This window comes from Manihot esculenta, chromosome 12 (genome assembly GCF_001659605.2).
Source record: "Manihot esculenta cultivar AM560-2 chromosome 12, M.esculenta_v8, whole genome shotgun sequence".
NCBI lineage: Eukaryota > Viridiplantae > Streptophyta > Magnoliopsida > Malpighiales > Euphorbiaceae > Manihot > Manihot esculenta.
The window spans coordinates 2,815,051-2,838,560 of NC_035172.2; the positions used below are offsets into that span (position 1 = coordinate 2,815,051).

Here is a 23,510-nt window from a genome sequence, read left to right on the forward strand (position 1 = left end):
GCATGTCTAATGGGTCTGATATGTTGGGCCTCAGAATGTAAAAATTATAAAGCAAGTGGTTTTATATATCTATAACGGTTACATGGTAAAATACCAAGTTAATAAAATATAAATATTTATATAAAAATAATTATTATTTTTATAAAAAAATTAATTAACTAATTACATTTTTTTATAATTGATTTATTTATAAATTATATTTATATAATTATTTAATTTTATTCTTCCTTTCAATTTGTATTTTCAAACGTTCAAATCAATATCATCACAGTGAAAACTACACCTTTTTTCTTTCCATCGACTCTTTTGGACTTCTTCTTGTTTGATTCCTTTACGATTATGATATGGACTGTGAAGAATCCAAGATGAATGATTTCTCGTTGGTAACTCGTTGCGGAGAGCGAAAATAACTTATCAGGGCAGCATTTGACCATCGCTATGCTCTTACTGCTGTTCACGTCTTGTATTTTCACTTGCCGAAGGATGTTGGTGAGGCAATTCAGAGATTTATTGATGAAGGAGCTCGTGACCGCTACTTCGTCTCCTGGGTCTCTGCTTTGATATTACCATTTGAGACGAAAATCGAAGCACAAATCTAAAATCTCGTCCTCATCGACATTGATTTTGCATTCTAGGGAAGATAGCACTCATAATAAAGGCAAAAACAAAGAGGATGAGGAGATTGAAGATTTGCGTTTGCATTTATCATCTGATTCAAACTTGAACTCTAATTCAGGTCATATTTACATCCACGGCCACAGTACCGACGAAGAAGTAGTGCAGCAACGAGAAGTTCCTTCCACTTCTTACAATTTTAATGATTATCCTCCTCAAGGGAATTGGGAATACACTTGGAAATAATAGTAGATTTAGTATGATTAAGAAGAAACTAAATTAAAATCACCAAAATCAATTCGCCTAATAAATTTATTATTTTAATAATAATCCATATTTCTTGACAATAGCTTTTGATTATTTTTTATTTGATTTCCGGTTCTTATATTCATAAATAAATTAATTAAAAATTTACTGAAAACATGTATAATTTTATTTCAATTGTATTTGTATTCCTATATTTTTTTTACCAAAAATAATATTTCATTAGAATGCATGGACAATGTATGAATGGTTTTAGGCCCAGAAGCAATCAGATTATGGGAGAAGCCTAATAAGAAAAAGAAACTAAACCCACTAAAACCCTACTTGAAGGGCTACATGACCCAAGAAGCTGACTCAATGCACAAATCCTTGTCTTCAGCACCTTGATACCAAGAAACCATGGAGGCCGACCTAGAGGCACTGGTCGTAGACACCAACATCAAACACACTCATTTTATCATATAGAAGGCAAAAGGCTTTAAACCTCATGCATCATGCTGGTAAGAAAAGTAGATCTTTAACATAAAAATCTTTAAAGATCAATAAAACTAAACGTCATTTGAAGACAAGTTCATATTAAAAAAAAAAAAGATTGTGATATGTAAAGGTAATGAGCTTCACCAGAATCTTATTCACTCCTCCTGAGGTTTAATCTATAAAAATATCAGTCAGAGTTTCAAAACCATTAAACTATTAAAATAAAAATTCTCTCTCTCAGAAAAAGATAAAAGATAGAAAGTATTAGCTGCGAAAATATATAATTATATTTCCATATTTAACAGGAAATTATATACCACTAAAAATGACAAAATACACATTGTTTAAAATAATAAAGTACTGTATTATTTATAAAGTATTAAATGAGTATAGAAATAATTGATAGATATAAAATTATTAAATTAAAAAAAATGTAATAAAATTCTGCCGGGTGGGCATTCGATCGGTTTAATTCAAAATCAAATCAAACTGAATAAACTGAAAATTAAAATTTTAGTATTTATAAAAATCGAACCGAACCGATTTTGATTAGAAATCAAATCGAATCGAATCGATTTGATCGGTTTTAATTTTTAATAAATTTTTATTTTTTATACTTTATTTTTAATATTTTAAAATTTAATTAAAATATTAAAATATTTTAATCTTAATATAATTTAATTTCTCTATATTATTAAAAATAATATATTATTATTATTAATCGGTTTGATTTAATTTTTTTAATTTTTTTAATTAAAATTGAATCAAATTGAAATTTTTAAAATTAAAAATTAAATCAAATTAAATTTAATAAAAAATTAAATTAAATTTTAAAATTAATTTGATTCGATCGAAGCCGGGCACAAATCTACTAGTAATCTAACTAGTCGTGCACAGCGTCTGTTCGTCCGCCACATTGACATACTCCCACTTCTCACATGTGAAATAGGCTATCTCACACACACACAAAAACTAATAATAAAAGTAAAAACAAAATAACAAAAAAACACAGTTTCATTTTTTCCTTTCTACAGCAAAACGATTTTTTTTTTGGAAGAACATGTTAATTTATGGCAGCTTCGGATTTCTGTGTCTTCATTTCAACAATATAAGATAAATGCTAGCCACAGTTATTTTTACCTGTTCAACATTCTTATTAATTAAAATATAATATTTCTCTTAAATATAATTAACTCTTATGATCGTCAGACTTTCTATATTTGAGTAAGACCATATTCTAATGAAAAAGCAGACTCAAAGCCCACCACATTTATTTTGAACTAATTTACATTGTGTGTCTCAGTTCAGTCAGAGAATTAGACCGGACCAACCTCCTCGCACGCAGGCCCTTTCGAAGGAAGTCCAACATGATGATATGATCAAAGAAAGAGGAAGGAGAATAGGTTCGGTCACTTTGCACCTGACACATCCGCATAGTGTTTGACACATTCGTACATACAGATCTGAATGATAGAGATCTGAATGATAGAGATCTGAATGACAGAAATAGATAACAGGTAGTATTATAACATAGAGATGATTAGACATTAGTAACGGACCAAAAAAAGAAATAAAAGGGAGGAATGTCTTTCTCTATCTAAACTTATACAATTATTATAAATTTTATTTTTTAAATTTCAAAATATAACGTCTATTATAAAAAAATGGAAAAATTACTTTTTAGTCCCTGAGGTTTAACGTAATTAACACTTCTGTCCCTCTATTTTGGCGACCCAACACTTAAGTCCCTCACTTTCTCTTCCGTCCAAATTCGTAGTCCTTCCGTCCATTTAATCCGTTTGGTCAAAGAGTCAAAAGCGAGAGATGATAATTTTTTCCAGAAATACCCTTCTCTTAAATCTGAAATTTCTTTTTGTTTTTCTCTTTCATGTTTTTTCCAATTGCATTTCTCCAGTTGCAGAATAAGAAGAAAGTTGCAGAAGAAGAAGAAAAGGAAAAGGAAGAAGAAGAAAGAAGAAGTGTAAATGAAAATAATTTATAAATAAAATAATTTTATTTAAATTTCTAATCATATTAAAAAAATAATTTTAACAATAAATTATAAAATTAAATTTGGCTAGCGACTCCATCTTCTACCTTGAGAAGATGCTCTCGCCGTTGCCCCTCTCACGCCGTACGCCCGATGATCGCCAAATGCTGCCGCCAGCCCGAGTTCCAGCAGTTCGTGCAACGATTGCTCCACCGTCGGCGCTACGAACCATCTCTGGCTGCCTTCATCGTCGATAGATCACGAGAGGTTGCTTCGGTCTTCCTCAAATCGCCGATTCACACAGCAACTTCCTCCCTGGCGACGTCGAGGCTGCTAGGTTCATCCTGCTACCACTGTGTATGCCGTCCGTGCAATGTCGGTCGACAGCCCCTAAACCGGCGGATCGAGCAACGATTGCGCCTCTGTCGGCGCTGAGCCAACTCGGACCTCACCTTGTTGATGACAGCTCACGACGAAAGCCCAAACCGAGACCATCTCGATCTCGACCTCTACGAACGTGGGGACTGACGTGCTCCATGTCCATGTCGCGGCCGTTGCAGTCAGGCAAGTATCACCGGGCGAGCATGCTGCAGACAGATCAGTCATGCATCCGCTAGCGATCGGCACTCATTTTCGCCTCGAGTGGTCCACAAAGAAGGAAGAGGGTTAATTTTGTCAATTCACGTGTCCAAACGGTTATTTTGGACGGAAGGATTACGAATTTGGATGGAAGTGAAAGTGAGGGACTTAAGTGTTGGGTCGCCAAAATAGAGGGATAGAAGTGTTAATTACGTTAAACTTCAGGGACTAAAAAGTAATTTTCCCTAAAAAAATTTATAACGACGGTTTATTTAAGATGCATGAAATATTAGGGGTGAGCATTCGGTCGGTTCGGTTCAAAACCGAACCGAACCGAATAAACCGAAAACCGAAATTTTAGTTTTTATGAAAACCGAACCGAATCGATTTTGGTCAGAAACCGAATCGAACCAAATCGGTCTGATTCGGTTCGGTTCGGTTCGGTTTGATCGGTTTCGATTTTTAATATTTTTTTAATTTTTTACTCTTTATTTTTAGTATTTTAAAATTTAATTAAAATATTTTAATTTTAATATAATTTAATTTCTCTATATTATTATTGAAAAAAATATATTATTATCCCTAATCGGTTCGGTTTGGTTTTTTCGGTTTTTTTCTGATCAAAACCGAACCGAACCGAAATAACCGAAATTTCTGAAATTTAAAACCGAACCGAACCGAAATGTATAAAAAACCGAACCAAATTTTCAAATCGGTTCGGTTCGGTCGGTTTTTTCGGTTTGAACCGGATTCTACTCAGCCCTATGAAATACTAAAATTACAACTACAATTGTTTTTATATATATAAATGAGGAGAAATGAGATTCATGGTTTTTTTTTATATAATCAAAGATATTCTCAGTTTACAGACTACGCTTTTAGCGAAAATTTGAAGATTCATTGTTTTTTTGTTGGTTTGAAATGGTGGAAGATAAATAAATAAATAAAACACTATAAAGAAACCTAATTAATAAAAAGAAAGTACAATGCAAGTACACAGAGATCGTCTTTCTCTTCTCCCCAGAGAAGGTAATTGGATTCTTCTCTGAAGCAATGAGACACCTGCCTACCTCATAATGAGGTGTGAAACATCAAGGCCAAGTAGCCATGCAGAGGCGAAGAGTGGCTAAACAAACCATTTCCGCCGTCTGTTATGTGTCACCACCTGCCATCCTCCTTCTTCCTTAAATACCATGCCTCCTCTGTAGCTATACCACTCTCACTTCAAACCATACAACGCAAGCCCCCCTCCTCTAAAACACATGGCTACGCCTCATTGCTTTTTCATCCTTTCTCTTTCCCTACTGCTTCTCTTTCATGGCTCCTTCTCTCTCCGGCAGCCGCGAGATGAGTGCCAGGTGGATAGGATCAATGCCCTTGAACCAGATAACCGTGTTGAATGCGAAGCCGGAGTAATTGATTCTTGGAATCCAAATGAAGATCAGTTCCAGTGTGCTGGAGTCGCTGTTGTCAGGTGGACAATTGAGCCCAGAGGCCTTCTACTGCCATCTTACAGCAATGCTCCTCAACTTGTTTACATTGTCCGAGGTTAATTTCACTTTCTAAATTATCTTCAAGCTGGTGTCTTCATGTTTCAGAGAGTAATGAGATTATTGAATTGATTTTGCGTTCATGCAGGTAGAGGTGTGACTGGGATCTCTTTCGCTGGATGCCCTGAAACATTCCAGGAGTCTCAACAACCAGGAGTCAGCACTAGAGTCCAAGACAAACACCAGAAGATTCGACGTTTCCGCCAGGGAGATATCATTGCTATTCCCGCCGGCGTACCTCACTGGTGCTACAACGACGGCAATGAACCCGTTGTTGCAGTTTCTGTCTTGGACGTCCACAACGGAGCCAACCAGCTTGACATGAACCCTAGAGTAAGAGATGATCAAATTCCTCTCTCTATATACGAAATACCCACTAAATTTAAGGTCGTTGGATAGCTAATATATAACGTTTTATTGGGTGTCATAGCACTTCTATGTAGCTGGTAACCCAGAAGATATGTTCCGGCAACGATTCGATGAAACCCGTGATCCTCGAGGCCCACGAGAAACCCGCCGCCCGTTCATGGAGCCAACACAGCGTGAATGCAACAATCTTTTCTGTGGAATGGACACAAGGTTCCTGGCCGAAGCTTTCAACGTCAATGAACAACTGGCTAGGAAGCTTAGGAACGAGAACGACGTCAGAGGCAACATTGTGAGAGTGGAAGGTAACCTTCAGCTAGTGAGGCCACCAAGAACACAGCAAGAGAGACAAGAGCAATTACAGCGAGAGAGAGGATTTGGAAGACGCCCCAATGGCCTGGAGGAGACCTACTGCAGCGCCAGAATTATAGAGAACATCGGTGATCCCACACGAGCCGATGTCTTCGTCCCAGAAGCTGGTCATGTAAGAACAGTAAACAGCCACAACCTCCCTATTCTTGAGAGGATGCAACTCAGCGCTTCCCATGTGGTTCTCCGCGATGTAAGAATTTTCCGATCAACAAAGCTTAAGTACGTATCAGGTGGCAAATAATATATATGATTAATTTGATAAATATATTATTGGTGGCAGAATTCGGTGAGGTTACCACACTTGCACATGAACGCCCACAGCTTACTATACGCGGTGAGAGGTCAAGCGCAGGTTCAGGTGGTGGATGAAAACGGCAATGCTGTCTTCGACGGAAACGTCCGGGAGGGGCAGGTACTGACGGTGCCACAGAACTTTGCAGTGGTGAAAAGGACGGACAGGGATGTATTCGAATATGTAGCGTTCAAGACCAACGACAATGCCATGACAAATGACCTTGCAGGGCGTGCATCGACCATGAGTGCACTGCCAGTGGAGGTGATCGCCACAGCATACAGATTATCGCTGGAGGACGCACGGAGGCTCAAGTTTGCGACCCATGAGACGACCCTGAAAAGCGTAAGGCCTCGACCTGGAAGGTGGGCTGATGCATAAGGCATAATATAAGTAAAAACAAAGTCTAAAATAATGGGTAAGGAGGCAGGCAGAAGCCTTTTTTGGCGAGTACGTAGTTTTAAGAAAAATATGAGAGGTCCGAGAGAATGAGATTACAAGGAGAAGTTGAGTCTCTTACGTGTGGGAATAAAAAGAAAAATGTAATCTTTTCTGAATAAGCAATGAAATAATGTAATTACCCTATTTTGGTTTAAGGTTTTTTCTCTTAATTAATTAAGTTGCTTTCTGACAACTTGCTGCTTGTATCTGAGAATTTTCTATTGCTGGCACAGCACAAAAAGAAGAGAGACCTTCGCGGATTCACCTTGGGATTCTCCTACCTAATCATTTACTACTTTAATTTACATATACATCAACAATTTCCAATCTGTATGTACAGGCCAATGAAACCCAATAGACAAATTTTCACCCATTGAAATTAGCAGCAGTGGCATTTGTTTATCCTGCTGTGACAATACACAATAATTAAAGAGCGCATCGCCCACGAGCTTTTAGTTCGATTATAAGGTATCAATATTGAGTCTCAATCTGAGCTAAATTAAAAAACAAAAAAAAAAAAAGAAATCAGGGTTCAAAGTAAGAGAGAGAGTGAGAGAGAGAATATGTTTATCTAATACAATTATCAGACTGCCTAGAAAGTCATGTAACATGCTTTATACAACAATCGTTTCGTATTTACATGCTCTAATTGCAGGGATGTTAGCCACTAAGATATTCACAGAACAAAGAAATTAACTAGCTGTCATCTGCAATTAGAGTCTCAAGATGCTCGGTATCCAGTCAAATCAAATGTCAGAGTTCTTGAGCAGCTGCAAAAGAAATATTAATTATCATATATTGATATTGTAAAAGACAGCATAATATAACTGCATGTCCAAACGCAATAAAAGAATTATATGAGAAAAATATTTATTCACCTCCGCTCGGAGTCCCTGTAAACCCCAACCAGAGCTTCAGCCTTGTCGTAGAAGCTGTCCTTCAGAGAGATCACAATGCTCTGAAAACCGCTGCCACCTTCAGCATCCTGAATACTTCGGCCTCCATCACAAGATTTTGAGCGAATAAATCCAGCAACCTTTGCAACATTTAAATTATCCAATGCAGCATCAACTTCATCCAGGATGAAAAACGGCGACGGTCTATAACTGAAACCACTCACAAAATGCAACAATTAGTGGAAATCAAAATCGCTACAATTTTTTTCCTCCAAATAAAAACTTCCATCCTTCCTGATCCCAAACTAGATTGACTGCGTCTCAAATTATCTAATTTAAGAAATATTAGCAATACACGGATGCATATATAAACCAAAGTGCATTTGATCAGGCAAAGACTACTAAGCTCAGTGGAAGAAAACTCATGTGGCAATTGAAGCCAAGAAAAAGCAGGAGAAACAAAATTAGACTTTGCAACGAGGAGAATATATCAAATTAAGTTGGTTGTGAAGGTAATATACGAGTTCAAAGAACACTGTTGCCTGCAAATACAATATGGTGGTAGCATATAATTTTAATTACTAGAAAGAGGCCAAATGATGACAAGCATAAAAAAGAATCCATCACCATTTGCAATAAAGGCAGTACAAAAAAGAACATGAACTGTCATTATAAAATCCTGGTTATTAAAAATATATAAAAGTCGCAGCTGCTGAGCTCCGATGCATTACATAGTGGTAACCCCATAGCTAGGACTCCACATGACAGTGTGGACATGTACGGTTTAGAGCATAGGGTTTAAATATTGACTTTGGATCATTAAACGTTTTCATTAAAAGGGAAGTGTTGCTTGATTTGAATGTCTCATATTTGAGACCATGGTGCATTTGTATGTGAATCCCATTGCAGCTTTAGCTACCAGGAAGTTTGCACATTGACCTCATTTAGGCCTCAATCCATGATCTCTCCAAAATGGTTCCCACGGACTCTAATATATAAAGCTGGTACTGACATTTCCATGATGGGCCAAAATCTAGCACAACCTTGTTCTGCTTCCTAGAAGAACTCATAACTCATTAAACAAGCAGTTCTTCTACTCATGAGGACATACCTGTGGATAGAAAAGAGCAATGCCAGTGCTGCAACAGTCTTCTCCCCACCAGACAGCTGTTCCATATCACGGAAACGCTTTGTTGGGGGCATAGCAGTGTATTTGATGCCATGTAAGAAGGGGTCATCCTCATTTTCTAAGTTCAGATATGCCGTACCACCAAGTGGATGTGTGTTACTCTTTGTCAGTTGTTTATATATCTTGTCAATGTTATTTGATATGTGGTTAAAAGCTTCCATAAACAACTCGTATCTGCAAAAACCAAAATGAGTCATAGCATCAATGATAAAACAACATTACCAGTTGATTTTGTTATTCTGACCAACAAGACAATGAACAAAGATAAATATGCACAAACAGGTGGATGCAGTGGCAAAATATACATATATAATATGTATACATGCATATTAATACATCAGAAAGTGTGACATGCATCTAAATTAAATGTTACAGGTGTATACTTGTCTTCTTAGTGAAGTACACGAATCAAGCACGTGAGAACCAAATGTTCTACTAAAGATTTCTTGATTATCTAAATGAAGATTCTATGCCCGTTAGCCAATTCTCTTTGCTTACATCCATTGACCGAGTTTCTACATTCTCAAAAGCCCTAAATCTCACTCTCCTAACTAATTGGCCAAGAATTAGCCAAAGGGATTGCATCCCAGGGCTTCTTAAACTTAACACTTTCTACATTCTCCACAAGCATTTGAACTATTCCAAGGAGTTTTAGCCCGATCACAATAAAGAAGGTATTTATCCCAGCAAAGTACTCGTTTCATCAAGTTACCTAGACAATTTTCTTTTGGGCCACGAATCACCCCAATAGGAGAGAGAGAGAGAGAACTTTCTGGGCAAGAAAAACAAGAACAAGATCAATAAACTCCTCTCTACTCCCTGCAGTAAATGCACCGAAAGATATCTGGCCCATGGTGACAACAATAATAACAATACAGATGGTCACGACAATGGGGAAAGAGACAGAGATAGAGAGTGAGAGAGAGACAAAAAGCACATGATGACCCATATAATTCACCAATTCCATAATGTTGAAACACAGTTATGCTTTTGTTTTTGTGCTGAAAAGATCAAAATACACAAGCACACAGTGGTATATTTTCCGACTTGTAAGTGATATCTTTCATTTACTAGGAGAACAAAATAGCTCCTTAAAAAGAAACAGCATCAATGGTGCCAAATGGATAGCAATGAGGATTCATGGATGCTATTAGGTTGGGGTGGAGGGGGAGAGGGGGAGGAGGAGGCAAGTGTTATGTACATCTTACTCCCCAAAAATTAGTCAATCAGAAAAATAGTTGCATTTTTTTTTAATAATATTTTCCTTCATTAATATTTATCCAGTAACTTGTTGCAGAACAGAATGATATTAACTAGTACCTTCTCTGCTTAACTGAATTGTAAGCATCAGCTACTTGCTTCTCCTCCTTTCTGGCTGCTTCAAATTCTTCGGTCACTGCTCTTTCCTTCTCTAGCAAAGCCTCATACTGATCCAGAGCCTTCAAATTTGGCGCTGTTTTTTCAATTTCTGACATTATAGCATCCATTTTTTGCTTAAAATCTGCCTCGATTTTTTCTCGGTCAGAAGGTCTCCTGTCCTGAATAAGAGATCTATTCAGCTCACTAAAATCAAAATATGGGCCAGGGATCTCAGAGTCAATTTCCATTGGGTCTGAAATAGTAGGAAGGCTTATGTGTTCTAATTCACACTTCTCCACAATATCCTGCTTCCGAGACAATAGTTGCTCAATCTGTCCCTCCTGTAAAACAAAGGAAAAAAAGTGTCAGCATTAATTCAGTAGGTTATAATTTAGTTGTCTTTTCTTCCTTGCCACCCATGTAGAAACTTGCACTAAGGAGATTTCAGAAAAGAAAGAAACCACTTTGAGACCTTAGAGTTTATTTGACGGTTAAGTTTTGATATGCTTGTTGCAGCTGCAGAAGCTTGCTTCTTCCATTCAAGCATCTCCTTCTCGCACTCCTCTGACTTGGATTTCCACTCTATAGAAGGAAAAGTTATCTACTTAAATACGAGGAAAAAAATGAACAAAAATAACATTGAACATTCTGAGACATCCCAAGATACCAGTGCGAAATCTCAGTCTCTCACTGATCTGGGAATAATTTTACATGATTCTCATTTATCACAAGACTCAATCAGAAGCTATCATGTACAATCAAATTACTCTGATTTGATTGAATAAACCTATGCTGAAACCCAAAAGAAAAAATGAGAGAGAGAGGGAAAGGACAATCAAATTTCTTATTTAACACCCATGGGTTCTTTTCAGAATAGATGTTTCTTCTTTTAAATTTCCAAAAGTTGTCTTTAAGTAAAACGAATCAAGTTTCTAACACAATTTCAAAGAAGTTGCAGTTGGGTAGATAATCCTTTTTCTTCTTTCTATTTTCCACATGCCCTTCTAGCTAAAACTGGACAAAAAATTTTACACTTTTACCATTAATTTAGCTTGTATATTCACCAATGTTTCTTAGAAATAGCTTATGATTAGGGAAAACTAAAAGAAATGAAAGGATATCTAAGATACTCATAAAAATATATAGAACAATGTTAGGGGCCCTTTTGTTTCACATTTAAAAATGCATTTGGAAAAATCACGGTATTGGTCATGACTAGTGATGCATTTTTTAAAAAAATATTATGCATCTTTTATGTAACAATAGAGAATTTGTTTTCTGTTGCTTCCGACTGCTTGTAATGAATTCTCCCTTGTCTCCTTGAGCATTTAATGCATATTTTTTATTTTGACATGCTAATACTATGCTTATTGATTCCAAATCATGCAGAAATTATTGTGAATATCTATACAAGTTACAAACCATAATTTTCTAAAATTCTTTCCTAGTCTTGATCCTTGTGCATTCTAAAGAACAACTTGGTACACAAACTCTAGTCAACTGAGGAATCCAAATGTATAATGTTGATGCCATTAAATTATTACAGACATTTATCATACAACCATAGAGCACACAGGGTGAACTTTTTAGCTCATTGTTCTATGTCCAATGCAGAGTGTGCATTGCTTAATCAGAATAACTAATTTATGCAAATTATCGAAATTCATTTAAAATTTCAAAATGGGCCTGAATGTTAGCCACAGACCAGGAAGTTAAAAAAAAACGAAGCACCAAATCGTACCTCGCACTTCTTCCTTCCATTTATTTATGTCACCGGCAGCTTTCTCTGTTGCTAACTTGACTTCAGCGTCTTTATTTTGAATTTGTTTTAGTTCATTTTCTAAAGCACCGATAGAGCTTTCCAATTTCTTAATTCGTGAGTCCATGTCTCGCTTTTGCTCGTACTCCAACCTGAAAATAAAAGAAAAGGAGGTGGAAAGAACCATTATATACAGAACAAATGGTAAAGTAGCATGAAGGCATTCTTTCAAGTTCTATAAATAAGATAGGGTCAATCTCAAAGGTAGAATAATGCATCAAGTTTTCAGCATCATTTTACCAATATCACATGGCAAAAAAAAAATGTTAAGAGAAATGTCCTCATACATTCGGTTAATCCAGTAAAATTTCCTGAAGAATCATGTGACATATTGGTATATGGTATGAGAACAAGAACAGTGTAGAGCCTCCACTTTAAGCACAAGAAATTAAGACTTGAAAAAGAGAACTATGCACCCTTAGATTCTAAAATATACATATCATGCTCCAGTGCTTGCACATAGTAACTGAAATGAACACATAAGCAGCAGTAAAAGCTGCTGGAAGAACAACTTGTAGCATTTAGAAAGAACATGTCCAAAAGAAGTAAGATCACAGAAATGGGATTAAGAGGATAAGATCCATTTCCCACAGGCTACATAATTTAATAGGTGTTGTCATTATATTTGGTTCAATTTCAGTTCTTACAATTTTGTAGAATTCAATTGACTACCATGTTTTTTGTGTTTAGTTTGAATAGAAATTAGAATTTAATTCTAGGAATTCAATTCCATGGAACTAGTTATAATTAAAACCAAATCCTATCAAATTTTTATGGAATTTGAAATGAATTCTGCAAAACTTACATAACAATATTGTTTGGACTAAAATGCGCATATCAGACAATTTCCTCACCATCATGGCATCATCCATCTTCTTATATTCAATTAAACTCTATAGGTTAAAGAAGATGAAAACCATAATTTAGCTTTCTATTTATACTATTATCTAGACCACTATATAAAATATTTTACTTTCTCCTAATTCATAATATTTAAGCTTATTATGCTCTTAGTAATAACACTATTTATTTTATGAATAAATCTCCAAGACCTGTAAATTTATTAATATATTGTTAATAAGTATATATGTTTGTTAATTGTTATAAATTTATTACATATAAAACTTTTTGATATGGTAGATTATTAAAATTTTTAATGTTAACCTTGTGGGTACTTCAGGAAATAAAATAAAATGAATTTCAATTATAAAATTATACCAAACATGACTTAGGTGGAATTCAATTGAATTCTGCATTTTAAGTTGTAGCATACCAAATGATGGAATTTATTTCAAATGAATTATATTTAGAATTTAATTGAATTCCACATAATCACGAAGAATGGAATTAAACCAAACTTTATGTTAGTTGTGTGCTATTGAATTATAGCTCATATTTGTTATATAAATTTTTGGTTCACTGAACCCGCAAAAGAGAGGAGCACCTAAGAATGTTGGTAGTCTTTGGTTTTTTTATTATGGGGGTTGATTATGTAAACCCCATTTGTATTAGAAATCCTGAGAGCGCAAGAATTAGGTTATTATAAATAGCACTGTATAATTTCTCCTCAGATTTGAAAAAGCAGATGGTTATTGGTGGACCATGGTTGCAGTCACACTAGCAAAACCACATAAATTCTTGTGTTTGCTTCTTTTCTCTTGCTTATGTTCCAATGTGTGTGTCTGTAGGTAATTTTCACTAAACAAGTAATATCTGAAACACTAGAAGTAAATTAAAACGTGTGAATAGATGTTAACATTTCATTGCCCGTCTTCATAGTTACAGTGCTCATAGTGTACACCAAGGAACAAATGCATAAGCAAATGGTTTTATCTAATACATTTTTAATCAGATAAGAAGAGCTTAGCTCATAACACACAATCTGCCTCATCTAAACCATCATATTTGCTGACAAATGCCCAAAAGAAAATATCTCCAAGAAGAAACTAACAGAAGACAACTGGGTGCACAACTAGTTTAATCTCAACGTGTATAAGTGGGGATCCCTAAAATCTTAAGATGGCATCTGCAATTCCAAGATTTCGCTCCAGTTCATGAAAGAAACCAAAAACACCTTTATCCATGACCTGATCTGAATCTTAGAACCTTACCCTTCATAGGACAGAGATAAATAGATGACGCATGGATACAAATCCCAGAGCAGCTTAAAACTAAGCAAATCATTTCACATACAATGCATGATCATATTTATCAAGTTTATAAGCAACGGTAATTGCAACTCTAAGATGGATAGAGAGAAAAGGCAGGAAATATAGTATTGGGTTAACTAGGTCAAAATATTGACACCCTAAGATGCATTGGGAGCTTGGAGATCAGTGTCAACTGAATGGTGGATCTGCAGTTTTATATGGATGAATCATTAAGACATTTACACTCTTTAAGGGTGGCAGCTGGGATACTAAAAGTATAGAGTGAGACAATAAGCCAAGGAAAAACAACTAGATTACACATGCAAAAATGTAGACTCGGTATATGTGTGTGTGTGTGTGTCTGTATATATATATATAAAAGAGCTATTAGAATAATAGAATAATCATGCATGCTAAGAAAATACAGTCTCTGCATCTGCAAGGGTTATAGATGAAGTATGGCAACAAGAAAGAACATACTGGTACTTCAACTTTGCCAACTGATTGCTCAAGCTAAGCCTTTCTTCAGCCATATGTTGGGCAGCCTTGACGTGGTTTTCTTCATACTCACGGATATTAGCTACCCCAACAGTCTTACTAAAATCTTTGTATATTCGGTCAACAATCTCATTAATTCTCTTCTCCAGCTTACTAATTACAGTGGCCCTCTTATCAACAGCATCTTTTACCTGCAAGCAGGATCAAAGGTTGTATTAGCAGGTCCAGCACAATAAAGAAGATGAGACACATAATTATGATCCATCATTACCTTCTGAAGTTCAGGTTTCAATCGATCAATTTCCTCTTTAATAATATGCTTTTCCCTTTTCAGGTTTTCAAGTTTGTCCTCAATGCTTCGCTGCAACAAAATCATCAAAAGCATAAATAAGCAACCTAGATTACATAAAAGGAATGATGCTTAGTAAGTATATTTTTAAAACCAATTTAAACAGCCCAGAAGATTGAGACCAGTTTATCTGTATGAAGAAGAAAAATGTTATCAATACACGAACCAAGAAAATAACTACCTTCTCAATCTCAGCATACTGAATCTTCTTTTCAAGTCCACTAATTTTCCCTGATGCTTCAGACTCTTTCAGATGCATCTCTCTAATTGACCCAAGCTCTTCTAATTCTTTTTCAAGCTGTTCTTTCTTCTTCTTTAGCTCTAAAGAGAAATAACAATTAGTATTGCAATCTAGTGATTGAGAGAGAGAGAGAGAGGTTGCAGAGTTTACTCAGAATAGATTCTTCAATCTTTTTATCATCCCATTGTTTTGACCTTGCTTCCATTCCACCACTTGTACCACCAGTCATAGTGCCAGACTTTGAGAGTAGGATCCCATCAACAGTTACAACTAGAATAATATAGAAAAACTCAATATCATTTAATCATTACAAGATCAAAAGACAAATTATAGCTGGAGCATAGTAATTACCTTTGAACCTTTCCCCACTCCAGCTAAGAACCTTCGCTTCATCTAGGTCGTCGCAAACTAGAGTATTTCCAACGGCAAAGAGAATTGCTTTCTCCAGGACAGGATCAAATGTGCAATTGTTAAGTCTACAAATTGCAGGATTTTTATTTCTCACTTCAATTCCTCTTTTCATTCACTTTATATGTAAATTTCGACTTTCTTCATAGTTCTAGTCATTAAGTAATGAATATCAGCTTCCAGAACAATACATAATCAACCAAAAACTACGGTCATTTTTAAAGCTTATCAAGTTGGGTCCTTGCAGCGATAACAGGTTCATGGCAAACAGAATATACTACAAAGTCTCACAGATAGTATCCACCTCAGACTAGCAACAGCAAATCCAACCAAGACAATTAACAAATTTACCTAAAGACGAGCAACAGAAATCCAACCAAGACAATTGACAAATTTATCCTCAGAAACAATGAAGCAGATTATGTCAGAGTGCAAACTTCTCGTTTGGTGTGACTTAGGCAATTAACAAAAGAACTATGAATTGGTCCATCTCCAATAAAACAGAGAACATGCTTCCAATATCAAAGACAATATGAATCAGAAGATGTTTTAAATCTCAATATCCCTTTTAGCTTAAAGTCTATCAACTTTTAGATCAAAACCTATCAACTTGGATGAGTTTCAAAATTGACTAAACTAAGAGAGAATTTTGTGTAAAGTACCTTTGCTAGTGCTACTTTGCTTGGGTATTTGCCATTGTAACAAAAAATGAAGCACAAGTTACAAATACAGTAGACGCCATTAATAGAAACCAACCATGTATCAAGGAAGCATAAATCATAAAATTTATGTTTCATAACCAAATGGAATCAATTCAATAGGTACTCCCAGAGGTAATTCTATATGGAGCTCAGCTCATGGGTTCAAGCACAAGAACTCCCTCCCCAGAACAAGCGAGGGGAAAAAAGAAATTCCTTAACTTTTTATGGCGTAGCTGAGAGGGTGTACTTTTTAGCTTTTCAACTTCCTAAGAAAATGATAATTACATATCAAAAGATTGCAACAGGACCACATATATGGCTAGAAATAATTATCTAAAAAACAATATTATCACATGCCAAGTTATCAACTGCTGCAAGCAGATTCAGCCACTGGGTAAGTAGCCCAAAGGTCTCGTGCCTATCTCATAGTGCATAAAGTTAGAAGTTCAATCCCTAACCTCTCCCCTTTCCCCTTCCAAAATTTATATTGTAGGCAAATTCATAAAATTTTAAGATTGGTATAGGGAACCAACATCAGACTTGTTCTTACAGTAGTTCCAGGCTTCCAGCTGAGCTAAAGTTTAATCTAAAACCATCATGATGGATATTCAGATCTAATCAAACTAAGACAACAGAGAATCAGATTAAAGGAAACACCAGAAACAAACTTTGGCACAAAGTATTCCATAATACAGCATAAGCACAGTAACTTAAATTTTAACAACACTAAAAGATGAACATAACCAAATTTTATAAAGGATATTGGATCACATCAAACACCAACTTTGCAGTACCACCTAATGTACGCAAACGTTCAACAATTGGCTTTACACGAACTGACTGAAGGGGTATAAATGTCTGAGGAGGAAGCCTTTGCTCTTTCAAATACTGCAGAAAACAATTTGATTAATGGTGGTAATACCCTCAATGAAGCTGTAACCTTATAACAAACAAAAGTCAAATTATGGCTACAAATTGGGAAAACAATGGCAGAACTTGACCAATAAAGTGCATGATATGACTAACTCAAGTTTGACAACCATGCTAAAACATAAGCAGCAATTTAACAGCCGATAAACGCTACCTTAATGCACTCTTTTCCTGTATTTTCATCTTCAACCACTACGGCATCCATGAATTTACCCATAGCTACAGTAACAGCAAGATTGTACTTCTTCTGGGTAGGTCTGCAAAGACCAGTCATCCGACCATGAACCCCTGGAAATAAGCGCTTGAGAGTCTCAACTGCTTGAGACAACTTAGCATCTCTCTCATTCTCATGTCTATCTGCTTTCACTTCACGTAGTTGGATCTCAACTTCACCAATTCTAGACTTCAGATTTTCATATTTATTCCTGATAACATAAATAATTTCTGGTCATTTTCATTTTATGTATTAAAAGCAATGAAATGTTTCATAAAATATATCTAACCAGATGAAGACATGAGAACTAAATGGCAAACAAGCACATGCATCTAAGCCTAAGACAATACACAAACATAGATGAGATGAACTCATTCAAAGTAAACAAATAATTTACATACCTAGAATCTCGATGTTTATCTTGCATCTCTCGCAATTCCTTTTTCAGATCTGCCAGCTCCTTCTTGTTCTTTGTGGAAGTATCTTGAATCTTTTTTTGTCTTGTTCGCATTTGTGCCTCCTGGGCATCCAGTTCATGTTCTCGATTTATCAACTGTTGGAGGTTTTCTTCCAAATTCTTTTGAGCTTCCATATCGGCATGCTGTTGCCTGTCCAGCACCTCCTTTTCATCCCTTAGCTTGATAGTTTTCATCCCAGCATCCTCCTTACTGCAGCATTAGAATTCCAATGATGAAGGAGGTCAGAGGAAACTATGATGCAAAAGCAAGTTTCACAGGGCAAGAAGCCAAGACGCTATCCAACAATTGAATATTTTTAATTTTTAAGTTCTGCAAGTGGAAAAATCCAGTTTTGAACCAAACCAGATGGTTCCAATACAGTGGACCAGTTCAAGGCCAGTTTTGACTGGATTCAGTATTCAGTTCCAGGTTGGATCAATCTGGTTCAGAACTGGCCCCTTCCCAAGTCTTCTAGTAGTAGTAAAATTTGGAAATTGGAATACCAAAATAAGTAAAAACACACTGATTAAGAATATAAACCAGCACTAACTAGGAAAAATACTAAATCAAACAGAACTCTTGATATATTCCTAAATAATAAATAATAGAACTCTAAACTTCTTAATTTTACAATGAAAAACTAAATCAACATAATCCTACATTAAAAATCTGCCAGACTGCATCAAATACATATTACATAATCCTTCCAACAGCATTTACAAACATAATCAGACATGGCTACTTCTTAGTTACCCCTAATACACAAGTTAATGTTAATTCCATACGTCACAAATTCCATAACAAAGGAATAGCCAGGGCAGTCTGCAAATCCTTAAAACTCAAATTTGAGAAAGATCAGCAAGGGCAGGAAAGAAAAAAACATATGCCAGCAACATGTATGCAGAGAGTTAAAGCATTGGCCATTGAGTTAAAACTAAAAGAAATTTACATCCGAAAATATTCAGTTAGTTGACTGTCAGCTAGGGGGAGTTTTTCACCACCATCTCGGCTTTTTTCATGCAAATCTTCTAGTTTTGCAGCCAGATCCTGTATACCCTTCTGCAGCTCATCTATCTCATCAGAATGTTTCCTCCTTTCTTCTCTTTTCTTGTCAAGCTCCTTACGGCTGCTCTTAATTTTTGAATTTATACGAGACGTTTCCCCATTTAGTTTCACAAGTTCAGGTTGCTGTAAAGAGGAAAATAACAGAACAAGTAAACCAACCACTAGCTTTTATTGGCTCAAAATAATCAATGAATAGAACTAGAGAATCACAGTTCAGAAATAATAATGGTCATATGAATACCCAAAAGAATTCACAAATACATTGAAATTTATTACAAATTCAGAAACCCATATTCACGACATGACTATCATATTGGATATATATACAACGTTTTTTTATAAATTACATTTAGACCCTTGCAGACATTTTAAATAACAAATCTATTAATGATGTAACGAGATTAGAATTACAATAACAAGAACTTCAGCAATCAGAAACAAATATCCTTAATAATCCATTATGTACGTGAGAAAACCGATGAAGTAACAGCTCCATAAAAATATGCCCCAAAGTTTCTTGTAATCCAAATCTCTTCCATAACAAGATATCTAATCTCCACAACTTCCAGACAAACCTCTTTCTTAGGGGTTAACGATCATAACTCATAAGTAAATCAGTGCCAAAAGCTTGGGTGCTGGGGGACATTCACAAGTGTAAAACTTATCATTTTTCACATTCCATAAAAAAAATGTTATTTTAGATGGCTTGAAGTTGGATATATTTTCATGGACCTGAATTGTGACTCAGCCAGAAAAGTCCTGCTTTGTGACCTGAATGGAATATTTTCTAATGCCTGTGGTGGTAGCAAAGGGCATGGGCTGATAGGCCGAGACCAATATAAGTACTATATTTTCTGCATATTGCGACATTACTGTGAAAAATTCGGAAAACATACTGGGGATTAGGATTTAAGATTTCTGTGTAATTATGTCTTGCTATTTTCATCATAGTGGTACCTTTATATTGTGTCTTGCTCGTGCATATAAATCTTACAGCCAAACCACATAAATAAATATATATATATATATACTGTCACAATGTGACAGTGTGTGCCTCATCTCTGTGTCTGTGGTAACACAAATATTAGTCCACTTTTGTTAATCCCAATTCAACTCAATAAAGCTACAATCTAATCCCACTTGGGTTAAGCTACCTCCATTCCACTTCATTCAAGAGAATCTCCATACTTATGAAGTCTAAACATGGACAATTAGTACACGTGTTTCATATAAAAGTGACTTCCAACCTGATTAAGACCGTCCATTTCATGCCCCAGAAATGAAAAATCTATGTGTGAAGCTCTAAAGACCTAACCATTAGAGAAATTCAAAAACAACAAATCTTGACTATGAGACAACAAAATGGCAGAAAAACTCACATTCTTGTCAAGTTTAGAACTTTTCTCTGCAATCTTCTTTTCACATTGTGCTATCTCTTTCAAGTATTTCACTTGTTCTTTCTTCTTCTTGCTTGCTTCAAGTTCAAACTTCTCTAGTTCTTGCATGACACCTTCTCTGTTTCTCCTTTCAGCTTCAAGGTCATCAGTTGTCTTTTTAATGTCCTTATCTATAATAAATAATTGCCATAAGAAGTGTTCTTTCTTCAAAGCTTTCTGTGGACAAAAAGAAAACAAGGAAAATGAAAGCAATTACTTCCATGAGAAGACCAATAAGCTATTAAGTATTAACATAATTCACAGTGACATGTTGACATCTGATCTCAAAGAAATGAAAATTTCCATATTGGATACCAGCTGATCTTGCAAGCGAAGATGTTTTTCCGCTTCTTCCTTCTGCTCTTTCTTCTGTTTCCTCTCCATAACTACTGTTCTCTTGTTCTGATAAACCAGTGCTGATTTTTCCTCAGCACTGGCTTTCTTCTCTTCCAGATCCTCATATTCTCTCTTGAGCTCCTCCGACCCAGAGATCTGCTCAAGCAGTGCAGTTAATTCTTTGGGGTTTTTAGATGCAATGGACTCCACATCGCCCTACATAAATTTTAAGTACTCATCAGATGTATGCTCCAACTTGAGAAAACTAGACTATTGTAGCCTCCAACCTGCCTAAATAAAGGACTTCAGGTATACCTTGAAATCAAGTTAACAACCTACTGAATTTTACCAGATGAATATTTTAACAACTGCTTCTGTCAGGCCAAGTTATAAGACCAGCTAAATTCTTTTACTTTAGTGGAAAAGAGATGTAAGACAACGATCATAGTATTCGAGTCTCAAAAGCATTCTGCATTGACAAATTAGTTGGCTGAAAACGCTAATATAGGGGAAAGCGTAAGAAACTCCCAATTTGCAAAGAGCAAAGGATATACTCACAAAGAGTACCCAAATAAAAATTAACAACAGCAACTTCAAGAGTGCCTGCAAACTATGTTAGGAATAAAAAGAGAAGAAGAATAAGACGAAGAAAAAAAAAAAGCCCACGTAAAATGAACAGGAAGTTGGTGATCAACTGAAGTGGCATTCGAAAGACAGCAGTCTAGAAAGCCGCTTAAAAGACACTAACTAATTAAGGATCAAGTAAACATAGCAAATTTAATGTGACGAACCCAGAACTAAGAAGACTAAATAAAATTAAATTAAAAAAGAGCAAGAAAGCAGAGCGCCGCGAGTATAGAACCAAATCAACTTGGTCAAAACCGCCACAACTTAAAGCACCATAATAACACTTTATCTAAAATTAAAAACAGTAAAGAGTTCAAAGACATTCAAAATAAATGACCTGGAAGACCAAAAAATTTCTGGCCTTAACGAGAATCCCCAGAGACCTTAACCTCGCATTATACTCATCCCAATTAACAACCTTCCCATCAATCCGGTACTCACTACCACCGGAGCTAGTAATGGTGCGAGTGAAGTGAAGCTCCGACCCATTAGCCAACAAGTAAACCAAACGCACAAAAGCCCTTCGACCTTTCTGCTCCTTCTCGCGGTCGTCATAAGCATAGATGAGGTCCTTGAGCTGGGCCCCACGGAGCTGTCCCGTACGGACACCAAGGACAAAGCTGATAGCATCCATTAAGTTAGACTTGCCAGCGCCATTGGGGCCAATTATGGCAGTGAAGTCCTTAAAAGGACCAATTGTTTGGAGACCCTTGTAAGACTTGAAATTCTCCATCTCTAATTGGAGGATCTTGCCGGAGGAGATCATTGAGGGCATGATTTTGGAGAGAGAGATGGAGAGCTAGGGTTTTGAGTTCGAAATGTTTTGGAGGGAAGATTCAAAAAGGATGAAGAAGCTAGGGTTTGACAGAGTAGAACAGTTGATTTCTTCGCTGGTTGCAGTGCAAAAGAGTGGTTTTGCTGGGTGAGCGAATTAGCGGGAGTTTTTTTTTTCTTTTTTTTGTGATGAATCTTGAGTAGTGTGTGTTTTAAGAGGGAGCAGAGAGTTGAACTTGAGACTACAGAGAGCGGACCGAATGTAACGGAGCAGCTGTTTTTTTTTACAATTTATTTTATTTCATTTTTCATTTTAGGTAACAATTATTACAGTTATGCTATGCCCACTCCCTTATCTGCTTCGTTTGTGCTATGCGCACTCCCGATCCTCCATCGTTGAATCTCGTCTTTACTTAGAATTTATTACCGCCAGATCGGCAACTATTAATTAATAAATTTCTGTTCTTTTATTGTAATAAAATTTATGTTTTTTTATTGTAATAGCTTGGTCGGAAAGTATCAATAATTTTTTTTTTTTGAAAGCAGGGAAAGGATCAATAATTATAATTAGAGATAAATGATAAATAATATATTATCCTGAATTCTTGGATAATAAATATCTTTATTACAAGGGGTTAAGCTTTCAAATTCATTTGAGTCATTCTTTCATTGCAAATAAACTAAGCTGATCTCTCTCCATGCGTTGAAAATTTTTATTTATTAATTTAAAAATTAAAAAAAAAAATTATTTCTAGTTGATGACCGCTGGATTCCTTCACCCCGGACCAGGGGTTTGACCACAGCCCAAGGCCCATGACGTAGAGGCCCACACACCTGATATACATAACAAGCCTGACTCATCCAACCTTCAAGGCCGGGCTCGACCCATCTTCCTCACTCAAGCCGACCCGGCCCGCACAGAGCAGGCCCTCTCCACTCAGGCTTAGCATCCGGCCCAACTCTCAGCCCAGCCCAGGATCCGGAATAATATTCACCAGACAACCTGGCAGATCCGCTCGAACGTACGCACGGGGAGAATCAGAGGCCGTTACGCATGGAGCAGGCGGCTGATACCCCAGTACCTCCGAATCCGCATGGCAGAGACGCGTGGCCC

At 36.2% G+C, this 23,510-nt stretch overlaps 2 protein-coding genes across 2 annotated transcripts; one reads left to right on the forward strand and one right to left on the reverse strand.

The window, feature by feature from the left end:
* Positions 1 to 4,940: 4,940 nt before the first annotated feature.
* On the forward strand, positions 4,941 to 6,886 carry LOC110628912 (11S globulin seed storage protein Ana o 2.0101). Its single transcript, XM_043948951.1, has 4 exons — positions 4,941 to 5,473; positions 5,564 to 5,871; positions 5,906 to 6,403; positions 6,494 to 6,886. The coding sequence occupies exons 1-4, from the start codon at positions 5,188 to 5,190 to the stop codon at positions 6,884 to 6,886; spliced, it is 1,485 nt and encodes a 494-aa protein (XP_043804886.1). The 5' UTR covers positions 4,941 to 5,187.
* A 613-nt stretch (positions 6,887 to 7,499) lies between these two features.
* Positions 7,500 to 22,671, reverse strand: LOC110627312 (structural maintenance of chromosomes protein 1). Its single transcript, XM_021773577.2, has 18 exons — positions 21,960 to 22,671; positions 20,975 to 21,211; positions 20,603 to 20,836; positions 19,108 to 19,346; positions 18,102 to 18,368; positions 17,641 to 17,911; positions 17,320 to 17,444; positions 15,799 to 15,908; positions 15,598 to 15,717; positions 15,388 to 15,527; positions 15,129 to 15,218; positions 14,840 to 15,048; positions 12,132 to 12,301; positions 10,863 to 10,972; positions 10,352 to 10,731; positions 8,954 to 9,205; positions 7,825 to 8,052; positions 7,500 to 7,716 (listed from the first exon to the last, which is right to left on the reverse strand). Exons 1-18 carry the CDS (start codon positions 22,395 to 22,397, stop codon positions 7,668 to 7,670), a joined length of 3,669 nt encoding a protein of 1,222 aa, XP_021629269.1. The 5' UTR covers positions 22,398 to 22,671; the 3' UTR covers positions 7,500 to 7,667.
* Positions 22,672 to 23,510: the final 839 nt, after the last annotated feature.

Excerpts from the sequence above, each read along its gene's own strand:
- LOC110627312 (XM_021773577.2), bottom strand. The coding sequence starts at position 22,397 with ATGCCCTCAATGATCTCCTCCGGCAAGATCCTCCAATTAGAGATGGAG. Across the intron at positions 17,912-18,101 it reads GATAAACATCGAGATTCTAG|GAATAAATATGAAAATCTGA; the intron begins GTATGTAAATTA and ends TTATGTTATCAG. Across the intron at positions 8,053-8,953 it reads TTGCTCTTTTCTATCCACAG|TTATAGACCGTCGCCGTTTT; the intron begins GTATGTCCTCAT and ends GAGTGGTTTCAG.
- LOC110628912 (XM_043948951.1), top strand. The coding sequence starts at position 5,188 with ATGGCTACGCCTCATTGCTTTTTCATCCTTTCTCTTTCCCTACTGCTT. Across the intron at positions 5,474-5,563 it reads ACTTGTTTACATTGTCCGAG|GTAGAGGTGTGACTGGGATC; the intron begins GTTAATTTCACT and ends GCGTTCATGCAG. Across the intron at positions 5,872-5,905 it reads CTAAATTTAAGGTCGTTGGA|CACTTCTATGTAGCTGGTAA; the intron begins TAGCTAATATAT and ends TGGGTGTCATAG.